Genomic DNA, 12,670 nt, shown 5'->3' on the forward strand with positions numbered 1-12,670 from the left:
ATGAAGAATCCCTGCTTAAAAGAGAAATCTAGAAGCCTCCCAAAAATGACTAAGATCAAAGGGTACTACAAAGAAAGAAAAACTCAGAAAAATTCACGCAACGCAAACTTCCAAGATGTCAATGGACCACTTAATACCTTGGCCCAATATTTGTTCTCCAAAAGTGAAGTTAGCTCAGTGGATTTCCTTTCTGCTAAGGCTCACCCACTTTCTTACCCAGCACTGGCCATTTAATGTGTCTTGTAGGTCAGCTGGTCAGATTCTCTTGTACATTAATTACAACAAAAATATATCCCATCAAGTAAAGCTGTTTTGTACAAAAATAGCTGGAAAAGTCTGGAGGTTCCCAAGGGAAAGCAATAAGCTTTAAAAATTGACTTGCTTAACATCCCTAGGACACTGCTGAAAAAATTGCTTCTGGGTTTTATAATATTTTAACTGCTCTATTTTCTAAAAATACACAAAACCTAAGAGCATAACTCTCTAGGCGTTAGCAGAAAAGACTCAGTCACATGATTTTCCACAGCATACTGTATCAGATATGTGCTTGGAAGGTGAGCATCATAGTCTATTCATTCTGGCTTGCTAGATTCCACAGGGTTACCAAGTTGCTCCAGCAAGACTCATTCCCCCAGGCAGCCTAGCTAGTAACTTAAGGTGAAGTGTTAACTACTGTGAATGAAATTTAAAAACCCCAGCCACTGTTGTAAGGAGCAAGGCACATCCAAAAACATCGGAGAACAATTAGGCACTCACATTTGTGAGCTCACGGCACTTGAAGAAAAAACAAAACACTTCACTAACAATCTAGTCTGAAGCTTTAACTAGTTGACCTACGTAAATGACCTTAAAGCAATGTTTTCCTTCTGAGAGCTGGTCCAGGCAGCTTCCCTTGCCAGGAATGTGGATTTGAGAGTTACAGGCAAGCAAAATGCTGGGAGAGAAGAAGGGAATTGGGGGCGGGGGGCTGAAGCAAACGTAAGGTATCTGAAGAAGTGTGCATGCACACGAAAGCTCATACCAAAATAAAAACTTAGTTGGTCTTTAAGGTGCTACTGAATGAATTTTTTTATTTTACAAACGTAAGAAGAAAGCCTTGCAGCTGGATCAGGCCAAAGGCCCATCTAGTCCAGCTACATTTTCATAGTAGCCAAATACATCCCTCTGGAAACCCCATAAGCAGAACCTGAGTGCAACAGTGTTCTCCCCACTTGTGCTCCCAAGTAACTGCCATTCAGTGGAAGTAGACAAGCCTAGCGATCTGCCATCAGACCTGAAAACCATGCCCCAAAAGAGGAGAGCAACAAATCAAATGCTGGCAATCAGCGGAATGCAAACTCAGTCAAGGATTGACTAAACTTCAGCCTAGCTTGGGAAATGTCCCGAATGAGGCTGTGCACAGGCATAGAACTCACATATGCAACTGCACAGAGACCACAAAGAGCTATCAAATGTGCTGGCCTCACACAGGATGCCAGCTCCCTGCAGGATTGCCGCAGATATTCTTAGTGAATGGTTTTTAAAAGGGATGCAGTGTCAGCCCTCTCAAAAGTCTGGGCTTGGGCACAGGGTACATGCAGAGGAAGTAGGAAATGGCCTGAACTCAATATGGTTAACTGCTAACACTCATCTGTACACCAGGTGGCAAGCTTCACACGGCTGGCTTGACTGTGAACTACTAAGGCCTGCATGGAAAACCAGCATAAATGCTGCAAGTACAAAATACGGTCCTCACCACCCTTATCTCCAAGAGCGGAAGGCTATCAACTCATACTACAAAAGCGTACAGCAAGGAAAAACTCCTAACTCCATGCATAGCAAAGGTTTATGAACTTACTGTCAAGGGTTGGCTGTGTTCGCACACTGCTGTGTCCATTCTGGAAGAGTAATCAAATAATAATAATTAGCTGATCAGCTCTCCAAAAGTGAAATGAAACAGGTAGCCAAATCTCAGCTAACACAGCAGGAAAGGAAAGGAATTCGGCTCAGGTCATTTTTTTGTGCTAACATGCCATAACAGCGTGAAATATGTGTAAGGGGCGTACATTAAGGGGTACATTCTACTAACTCAAAGAACCTTGTGACACATTGGGGGCAGTCCATCTAAAGTGTGGCAGGTTTTTAGCAATGTTATTTTTTTAAATCCAGCTTTAACCAGACATATGCTTTTTCAAAGTCATTACTGTTTTCTGTAAGCCTATGTGACGGAGCAGGCGAAGAAACAAATAAGACCATGGTTAGCCATTAATGATCCCCTCCGTATGTATGTATGCATTTCTTTCTTTCTTTCATATATCACCTTTCTGCCTAGGTGGCTTACACTTTTAAAGTATTAAAATGAATGCTGCAAAATATAAGGTTGGTCAGAGGGAGGGAGGGGCCAGAGTTTAGTGAGGATGCTTGTTAACAGGCAGGGATTTTCAAAGCATGCTGAGAGATAGGTGACTATTGCCTGCCAATTTGAAAGCGCAAGTTCTTCAAATACATGTCTTGGTTTTTGTACGTTGTAGTGTACACAGGCTGCAGTGCTCATCTCACTTTTTAGGTCGAGGAAGCCCCTTTTGCAAAAAAGCTGCACAACTCTGAGCTGACTCCCCCCCCCCCAAAAAAAAAAACCCCAGGGCTTTCCCCATTTGCAAAAAAAGCTGCACAACTTTGAGCTGATCCTTAAAAAAATGGACCTTTCCCCTTTTGCAAAAGAAGCTTCCTCAAATATTTAATGGGGGGGGGGGGAGGCACCTAGGCCTATAGGAGTTGGCTGCTATGCCTAGGACAATTCAAGAAAACAAACATTAGACAGTCTTCAGGAAAGACTGGTACTCAGCTTTGGTTTGATAATGCTGCTAGCTTACTTTACAGGGTTGCTGCAGATTACTGAGCATATGTGCAAAACACTTTTGACTGCTCAAGGACTTTCAAGTTGCATCGACTCCAAAACATTGTGGCTTCATTTGAAAAGACACAGCAATCAATATGGTGTTGCTGCTAGATGCGGCCCAGCTGGGATATGAAGAACGGTGGGATATAAATCCGATAAAATATGGTTTGTTCTTGAATGTGTTCTTTTACAATGCATCATTATGTTGTTTGCCACCTTGGGCTTCCTTGGAAAGAAGGGAAGGACAAAAGTCTAATAAACGGAATAAAATACTTCAGTCAATGATATCTGAAGCTTAGCCTGAGACACTGTGAGCAATAGGGATGAATTGGGCTTCATGTCATTTATCTCAACCCTGGCCTCCATAAGCAAGCTGCTCTATGGTGACATTTCCACAACGGATGCTTTGCAAAGCCTACTCACCGTGACAGCAGCTGGGATTGGTTCTGATAGAGGCACGGAACTTTGGTATGTTATCCTGCTATGCACAGAGGCCTGGTCAAAGGAGGACGTGGTTGTTATGGGACTAGCACTCTGGGAGGAGCCGCTGAGGCTGGCAGAAGTGATGGCAGGGGTGGCATAGGTGGGCTCCTGCACTGTATTGGGCATTGGCAAAGAGGTATTCAAAGGATCGCTGGAAAAAGCAAAAGTCATTTGAAATCACGGTTAACACGGATTCAGATATCATCAGGAAGTTAACCAGCTCTCAAGAGAGCTGCTTTGAACCAGATATGCAAGTTTCAACAGCTTAAAATAAGGAAAGGCCTATGTTGTGTTGCTCACACAACTCAAAAACAAAGAGGCCTTTAAAATGAGGTTTTGGAGTCCTGCCACAAGGGCGAAGTCAAAAATTTGAGACGACCTTTGAAGAAAATCAACACTTGTTTCCCATGGCTCTGTGTCACTGTTTCCAGGTAAAAAGACTTTGCTCCTGGCTTTTAAGAGAAGTCCAGGGGAATACATAATAGTTATGAGTGGTGTCAAGAGGGGAAATGTTTTGCCTCCCCTTCTTGCAGCATTAAAACCCAGTTTGGCAGCCCTGAGCTCAGGGCTGGCCCAAGACATTTTGGCATCTGATGTGAACCACAAAATGCTACTCCCCCTGCCCACTAGGAAAGAAGAGGTGAGTGAAGACCTGCATCAGGAGCAAGGGGGAATAAGTATCTACACTGGGGTCTGCTACCACAGTGGATCCTGCTGCCTGAGGCAGTCACCTCACCCTGCCGCATGGGTGGGCTGGTCCTGCCTGAGCTTACTACCAAAGGTAAACACAGAAAGCAAAATGGCACGGTAGCTTTCTTGGCCCATTAGGAAAAATCCAAATACCTTATCGGGCCAATACCTTTATTAGGCCAATTAATAAGTCGCAAACTAGTGTTTTAACTTTTGTACAGCCTCAAAAAAGCTCATAATCAGACTAGATAAGAAAAAACACGGGGGAAGGAGAGGAGAGAAAAAAGGCTGTTTTTCAAGACATCCATGTCTGCACCTGGAACAAGTCTTAACATGGAATGTGGGAGGAGGTAGCAGACATTCACAGGTGCCCCTTTCAGGGGCTTTGTAGGTTCCACCCAGGAAATTTGAAAATTAGAGAGACTGAGGACCAGCAATTATAATATATGCAACCAAGGCAAACCTAAGCCACTGTGAAGACTTAACTAACAGAACTCACTGCCACCAGACTATCATGGCCTTAAAGAATCGCTAGATAATTCACGGAAAATAGCTCTATTCTGAGGCTATTAGCCAGGTTAATTAAACAGAGCCTCCATTTGTTAAAGGCAGCATGAGATGCTGGGGACAGAAAAGGGGAAGAGATACTGCCATGCCCCACCTTGTGTGCATCTGGCTAGCTGGATTTTGGCCTAAGCCAGCAGGACTCCTATGTGCACCATAAGGACAACTTCCCTACTTCACAAACTTAGCTGTCATTTTACTCAGAGTAGACTCACAAGGCCACAGCTGTACGAATCTGCTTTATCATTGTAACCTGAGCTACAAAATACTCTTGCACAGTACTCTTGTCAGTACATTAAGATGATCATCTCTGAGCGACAAAACTGCCAATGCTTGTAGCGGCACAGAGCCAGGGCATGGGGACACACAAGGTGTGGTGCACTTTCTTCATGTTCTGATTTGTGTTCTTCTTCCTGTGCATTCTCCTTTATGGCACTGCTTTGTTTGGTAGTCATAACATCTGAACTGGGGGTATAAACTAATTCCTCATCTCTAGCCCAAATCCTCTGCAACACTCAGGGATGAAAAGGATGCTGTTTTTTTGTTGCTACTGAGGCTTATTTCAATAAAGAGCCTGTCCCTTCCTGAACTCTTACTCCCATCTCAAGTCTTCTCATGAAGCACTTTAAGACCCAAGCCCAATGCTGCCAAGGAATAAATGGGAGGTCAAACCACCCAGAGCGGCTGGGGCAACCCAGTCCGATGCACTGGGTATAAGAAATAAATTATTATTATTATGTATTGTACCACAGACAGCTGTGGAAGTTTACATAATTAGGGAGTTTATGGGAAAGCTAAGTCATTCACAGGCATCCATTTCCACTTCTGGCTCTTTGCAGCCAGCAAGTAATAAACCTCTTTACATTTAGAACCCTAGACCCAGGATTCTCTTAGTTACTAGTCGATCTGTTTCAGCCCCGGGAGGGGTGTGCCACAGAGTCCTTAGAACAAAACACCTTTATCTTCAGACTCCTTCCCTGACACAAAATCAAGCTTGGTGAGAAGCAGACCAGAGGACAGAAGCGGAACAGTGTGCATACTTTATGGGCTTTGGATACAGGATGTTGTTGGGTGCCTGGCTGGTGTTCTCGTAGCTTGAAGCAGTTCCAAACTCCGAGAGAGAAGGCTCCAACCCAAACTCGAGAGCGCCAAACTGCACATTTAACCCTGATACGTCTGTGGATCCAGGCATCTCCACAGCAGAGGAAGGGATCTGAAAATTAAGGAACATGTGGGTAATCTGTTGATTTGGCACCAGAATGAATAATTTCTGCCGCACAGATGCTGCTTTGTACAATATATTTACTTTCTTTCTATTTAAGGCATGAATATCCTGCTCATAAAACAATTTCCAAACGCAATTAAATGTATTCCCCACCCCCCCACAAATCCCTACAACCAGAAAAATAGTGTGGTGCAATTTAACAGCAAAAGCCAGAATACTACAGGTGAAACTCGGAAAATTAGAATACCATCGAAAAGTGCATTTATTTCAGTAATGCAACTTATTATTTTTTATTATTATTTTAATTTTTACAAATGCTTTCTTTTGGAAATTCCACAGTAATAAGACAAATAGTTACAATAATACAAAAATAAACAAAAATAAACTTCGCTATTACATTTCATTAATTACATTCCATTTATAATTGACCCACCTAACGACAAATAATTATAATTACAACAAATAAAGGCTTGACATATCTTGCTTTGCATGTCATGCATCTATCTCATATTATTGGTTTCACCTTTTAAGTTGCATTACTGAAATAAATGCACTTTTCGACGATATTCTAATTTTCCGAGTTTCAACTGTAGTATATAACAGGCATTAGGAGTTCAAGAAAAGAAAACAGTCTCAACTTGACAGTCAAAAGTGCCATGTGCCATATAAGGATTCTAGGGAAGGGAATCCCAAAGCTGCAGCAACAACACAGAAAAGGCCCCACTCTCCAGCCACATGACCTCCAAAAGGCAAGGACAACAATGGTCCTCAGACAAGAGCTCAAAAAGGGCAGGCAGGTTCATACCCGGGTCCCAAACCATATAACAGCTTTGTGGGCCAAGACACACAGCATTTGTGCCAGGAAACAAAATGGGATGCAAAAAAAACAGGAAAACAACTTGATTTCAGATTAAGGAGACCTTGACTTTTAGGAATGTACTTGCTGCCAGTCAGTGGGAGTAATACAGATTCAGCCAAATAAAAACTTCATCTCATAGTTGCAAGCAGCATTCACACCCTCACAAACAGAGTTTGGGACAGATTTGTACAACAACGTCGCTGGAAAAATACCAAGCTCCCACCTTTTAAACATCTTATGAATTCCCAGATTTGCACACAGAATGCCAACAAGTGCATGCTGTTCAAATTTACCCTTATTTTGAAAGCTACATAGGCTGCTGCATTAACGTTTTGAAGATTATGTGATCAGCACAGCACTCAACACCTGCTAAGTTTATTAAGCAGCTTAAACTTTAAACTCCAGCATCCAGCTACAAAAGCCAGACTACCATCTTGCATAAAACAAAACAAGCAGCCAGCTAAGGGACATTCTGAGGAAGATCTATCAATGTAAGTTCTTCTGTCTCCAAAACAAGACCACAGCCCAAGTACAACTGCATTGTGCAACTGTACAAAATTAGGCTTATGGAAAGCATGCTTTAATTTATGGGACGGCAAGTTAAGGGCACCCATTTGTTTCTGAAGCTATTTTGACTCTGGTGAAAATGTTTAAGATGACCTCTCCCCCCAACAATGAGCAGCAGGTTCTGTTTAAATACTTAAGTGAACTTAGACATACCTTCATTATTAACAACATAAAAGTACTGTTTTTAATAGGTGGGTTTTTTTAGTGTTTAATTGTTTACATATACTGTAGTTGTAAACCTCCCAATCTTTTGTGAAACAGCAGTATATAAATACTTTTATACCTAAATAACACTAATAGATATACTGCTTACTGCCAAAATAGGCTTCTCAAAAAGACACCTATATGAAGGCTTGGCGATATTGTACATTTATTTCCTCAGTTAGGAGGCAGGTTATTGAGTGAAGCTCTTTCATGCGTTGACGGCCTTTGCCTATGTCTAGCAAGGGCAATACTGCCAATGCTTGAGCTCTGCAGCTTTACCCACCTTTGAAGCTGGGGGTATCCTCCGTTTTGGCGGCTTGATCTGTTTCTGCTGCGTTTGCTGGGAAGGCGCCACCTGGCTATCCGTAGACAGGCTGGGGAGGTGCAGCATTTTGCTGGCAGCCATTGAGCTGTCAACCGGTGATGGCTCCCGGGCTTTCTGTGGGGTGAAGGATTCCAATCCAGGAGGTGGGGCGGGGGCTGCCAGTGTCTGCTGCTGCTGCTGCCGCTGCGTCAGCTGACTCAGAACTGGGGATGGTTCAGGCTGGGATTTGAAGTCTAAGCACCATGACCAAGGGGAGAAATTGAACAATTACATCATCCCTTGCTCCAGGAACTGCTAGTTGGTCAGCAGGTTTCACTACACAGCAATAAAGTTGCTGCTTGTCGTCGTCGTCGTCGTCCCCCCAGTTTTAATCAAGGGGGTCAATGAACACTTACCAAACTGACTGAGGATAGAAGGCTGTGAAATTGATGGTTTTACATCCCAGGATGATGTTGTGGTTGTGGAAATGGGGGAGTTTGTACTGAGAGAACCTTGCGACGGGAACTGGCCCAAGCCTGGAGATTTCAACTGGTCTAAAATCTGAGAGCCAGTGGAATTGGCCAGCTTTGAAGATCCAAGCTCTCCAAACCCTGAACAGAGGACTGAAGACTAATCAGAATGGGGAGAAGAAAAACACACCAAGGTTCACTAGATTTAATACACTGCAATTCATGTTTTATAATATATTACAGAATAATACAAATAGGGCAAATACATTATACACAGTCAGTGATTAAAAACGCAAATGTCTGGGGGAATCTCTGATATCTTTAGTGCTCACCTTCTACATCAGGGGGTGAGAACATTTTTTGCCCTGCGGGCCAGATCATTATCAACCCCCACCCTGCAGGTGGCACAACTTTGGCAGGTGGGGTAGCCCACCTGTAAAACAGGACACCCACTGAGTGTTAGGAGGGCAGTCCCACCCAACTGCCAAAGTTGACTTGTGGAGGTGTGGGAGACAAGTCTGCTTCACCAACACGTTCCCTACAGGGAATGCCCTGGGCAAAGGAGCACCCAGCAGGACTCAACCCTGCCCATCAGCTGATGTTGCGAAGTATCTTCAGGGCATGGACATATGGACATGGTTCAGGGGAAATGCCCTTTCTGGCCAAATTGAACCTCCAGCCGACCACGATTGGCCCACAGGCTATAGGATCCCAAACTCTGCTGTACAGAAACTAAGCCTAAGCACATGCAACTGTTCTTGAGCACAGAACCCTGTGACCCTTTCCCCCTTACTTCTTCTCTGTCAATATTTGGTTTGTGAACACCCTGGAGGAGAAATCTGCTTTTTTGTTTATATTACTCTGTAAACTGCCATAGGCATCATTGTAGTTGTGAATAGACATAGAAAGTAGAAAATGAATACAAACAAATTTATAAATTCATGCCTATGGGATAGCTTTAGGGGGAGGGAAGGATGAAGCTGTGCCAGATATAGTGAAACATTCTTTGTTTGGAGAATGATACCTGCCTGTACTAGCAAAGCAATTTTCGCAGAGCTAGAAGACTCAGAAAGTTTTCATTTCCACATGCAGCAGTCAGATATGTGCTTGGAAAGAATGCATCACAGTCTTCCAGCCTGGAACTGCTCTCAACTTCATGAGCAAAACTGCTTTATTTTAATTATTATGCACAGAGTATCCTCTGCTGTACTTTCAAAAATCAATACAAGTAGGTCACTTCAGCCACTGACAGGGAACAAGTCAGTATACCAAAGATGGGGCTCCCCAAGCAAGGCTGAAAACACTGAGGTTATCCTTTGCAAGAATAGGCTCACTTCTGCACCCATGTCATACTTCAGGGCAATCTAACTTCACTTTTGCAAATAAGTAGGCAAGACAGCAAACATTATTCAGGGCACAGGACTGCTTGGCATTTTCAAATAGCATCCAGGGCAACATTACCAGGCTCTGCGGAGAATAGGAGTTCACAGTGCTTGTGTTGCTTGCTCCCAAGGTCATCTGAGAATCGTGTTGGGAATTTGTGAAGACCAAAGCCTGCCCAAAGCCTTGCTGCTGAGGAGTCTCGAAGGAGTTTGCCTCAGTTTCTTGGCCAGACGTTACAGACTTCTGAAGTAGCGTCACCAGGTCGATGCTACAAGACAGTTATGGACAGGATGTCAAGATGCAAAGGAGGCACAAATGTGTGGAAACCATACTTTGGCTTAAGGTAGCTCTGGTCACCCCTACTCAATGTTGCAAGTTAGGGTATTGTACACCTGAGGAAACCCTGACAAGTATTTGTCCAACATTCTTATTGACAGCGTCCAAAGAGATTGTGTCATTTTCTGACGTTATAATGTTCCCTGTGGTATGAAGTTACTCCTAAGCAGTTTCATTTTATCTTGCCCGAGAGACACCCAAAACCTGAATGCAAAGGAGGCGATTTGAGAAAGAGGACAGAGGCAGATCCCAATCTGGATATTTTGAGCATGTAAATTACTCTAAGTTGCAGGTCATATTTGCAGACATGACTGCTGACAAATCACCAGATACTGGCACCACTTAAATCATTACCTTAATTTGAAATATGAAATTTTGAATTAGTCAAATCTTTGGGGGGAAGCTGGATTACACTTCACCAAAAACCTCAAATACAGCACAATCAAGTAATTGGCCAGCTTCTTCGCATGGTGTACTGTTCTTCCATAATCCGGCTTTTCAGAGAATTTAGAATTAGTCATAAATGAGCTCCAGGAGGCAGCAAAAAGGAGGATAATGGATGGATGGCCAGAAAACCTGAAAGAAGAGTTGAACCCAGCGCAAAAAAATAACACACACGAGGGAGGAGCAAGAAAAGGTCCACACTCTTGACCCCTGATTCCACCTTCATTTTTTTCAGATAGAAACTGAAAGTGATGGTTTCTCATCTGTATTGAATCCATGTACATTTACAAGCCCACATTATTTGTGGGTGTAATATCACACACACACACACACACACACAAAAAACAGATTCAATTTCTTAAAAGATCAAACTGATTGTAAGTCAACTATTCCATCACCTGAGATAAAACTTATCTGACTTAAGCCAAAAGTTTAGAACAACATCCAATACACGCAACCCCCGATTTATGCATGTTCAATGTATGTGTGACTGAGCATACATGCCGAACACAGAAGTAATCTGAAAACGTCACAAAAGGGGGCAGAGGTGGGGTGAGGGCTGAACGGGGTGTTTGCAGCCCTTTTCAATGTGATTTCAAATATGCACGATTTCACCGATGCGCACTTCAAACACACCAGGAACTAGTTTTTGTGACTGGCTCGTCTAGATGTGGAACAGAGAGCGCGAGCAGGGAAAGATATACCTTTGGCCAGCAGCAACGTGGTTCTCCACTGGGACAGATGAAGCAGTGAAGACCTTTGTTTCTGAAAGCTGAGACATAGGAATGGAGAGAGAAAGAAATTGAATTTTAACCACATTAAACACACAATTCTTTTTAAGGGTACAATATTCACAAGACAGACAAGACAAGCAAGACAAGAAGAGACATGCTGAGCAAGACAAAGTGTTCCATCTAGCCAATTAGCTTGCCTCAGAACTACGGCCTATACAAACTGATTTCAGGAAGGAAACCAATACAGTGGTACCTCGGTTTACGAACACCTCGGTTTACGAACTTTCGGTTTACGAACTATCCTAACCCGGAAGTTAGTAAACCGAGGTGCCGGAGGTCTACTGAGTGTCCGATGCCTTCGGGGAGGCCGGGCCTTCGCTCCGATGCCTCCTGGAGGCCCGCAGCGAAGGCCCGGCCTCCCCGAAGGCATCGGAGCGAAGGCCAAACCTCCCCAAAGGCATCGGAGCGTCGGATACCTTCGGGGAGGCTGGGCTTTGCTCCGATGCCTTTGCGGAGGCTGGGGAGCCGCGAAAGCCCAGTCGCGGAAACGCTCCCCGGCCTCCGGAAGGCATCGGAGCGGCTTCGCTACGATGCCTTTGCGGAGGCCGGGGAGCACTTTCGCGACTCTCCCCGGCCTCCGCAAAGGCATCGGAGCGAAGTCCCGGCTCCGATGCCTTCCGGAGGCCGGGGAGAGTTTCCGCGACTGGGCTGTGCAGCCGCGAAAGCGGTCCCCGGCAACCGGAAGCCAGGGACCGCTTTCGCAGCTGCACAGCCCAGTCGCGAAAGTGCTCCCCGGCCTCCGCAAAGGCATCGGAGCGACTTCGCTCCGATGTCTTTGCGGAGGCCGGGGAGCACTTTCGCGACGCTCCCCGGCCTCCGGAAGGCATCGGAGCCAGGACTTCGCTCCGATGCCTTCCAGAGGCCGGGGAGCGTTTCCGCGACTGGGCTGTGCAGCCGCGAAAGCGGTCCCCGGCTTCCGGTAGCCGGGGACTGCTTTCGCGGCTGCACAGCCCAGTCGCGGAAACGCTCCCCGGCCTCCGGAAGGCATCGGAGCCGGGACTTCGCTCAGATGCCTTTGCGGAGGCCGGGGACCGCCTCCGCAAAGGCATCGGAGCGAAGTCCCAGCTCCGATGCCTTCCAGAGGCTGGGGCTTTGCTCCGATATATTTGCGGAGGCCGGGGACCGCTTTCGCGGCTGCAGCCCAGTCGCGGAAACGCTCCCCAGCCTCCGCGAAGGCATCGGAGCAAAGCGGTTAATCCGTTCTAGGGGGTGTTTTTCCTCGTCTAGAACGGATTAATCAACTTCCCATTACTTTCAATGGGAAAGTTCACTTCGGTTTACGAACACTTCGGTTTATGAACAGACTTCTGGAACCAATTGTGTTCGTAAACCGAGGTTCCACTGTACAAAAAAGGGGTTTTCAAGCTTGATAGGAAATCGGCCTCCCCTCAGTATAGATATATAGCTGGAGATCATCTGGTGCCATAACAAAGTGCTCTGAGCCTGGGAACCAGGCAGAGGGCCTTCTC

At 45.0% G+C, this 12,670-nt stretch overlaps 1 protein-coding gene and 2 non-coding genes across 9 annotated transcripts in view; all 3 read right to left on the reverse strand.

Moving 5' to 3' along the window:
• The window catches only part of UBAP2 (ubiquitin associated protein 2), a 77,473-nt gene that overhangs the window by 28,208 nt on the left and 36,595 nt on the right, over positions 1 to 12,670 (reverse strand). For all 7 annotated transcript variants that reach the window (XM_088652742.1, XM_088652739.1, XM_088652743.1 and 4 more), the window contains 7 exons: positions 11,112 to 11,179; positions 9,706 to 9,895; positions 8,191 to 8,404; positions 7,754 to 8,028; positions 5,656 to 5,828; positions 3,302 to 3,512; positions 1,838 to 1,877 (listed from right to left, as the gene is read on the reverse strand). In XM_088652742.1, the coding sequence (XP_088508868.1) occupies positions 1,838 to 1,877; positions 3,302 to 3,512; positions 5,656 to 5,828; positions 7,754 to 8,028; positions 8,191 to 8,404; positions 9,706 to 9,895; positions 11,112 to 11,179 (1,171 nt within the window). The remainder of the gene's footprint in view (positions 1 to 1,837; positions 1,878 to 3,301; positions 3,513 to 5,655; positions 5,829 to 7,753; positions 8,029 to 8,190; positions 8,405 to 9,705; positions 9,896 to 11,111; positions 11,180 to 12,670) is intronic.
• On the reverse strand, positions 494 to 577 carry LOC118077377 (small nucleolar RNA SNORD121A). The gene has a single exon (XR_004691632.1). It is a non-coding gene; the product is annotated as a small nucleolar RNA SNORD121A (small nucleolar RNA).
• On the reverse strand, positions 9,299 to 9,381 carry LOC118077376 (small nucleolar RNA SNORD121A). The gene has a single exon (XR_004691631.1). It is a non-coding gene; the product is annotated as a small nucleolar RNA SNORD121A (small nucleolar RNA).

Source organism: Zootoca vivipara, chromosome 10 (assembly GCF_965207765.1).
Source record: "Zootoca vivipara chromosome 10, rZooViv2.hap1.1, whole genome shotgun sequence".
NCBI lineage: Eukaryota > Metazoa > Chordata > Lepidosauria > Squamata > Lacertidae > Zootoca > Zootoca vivipara.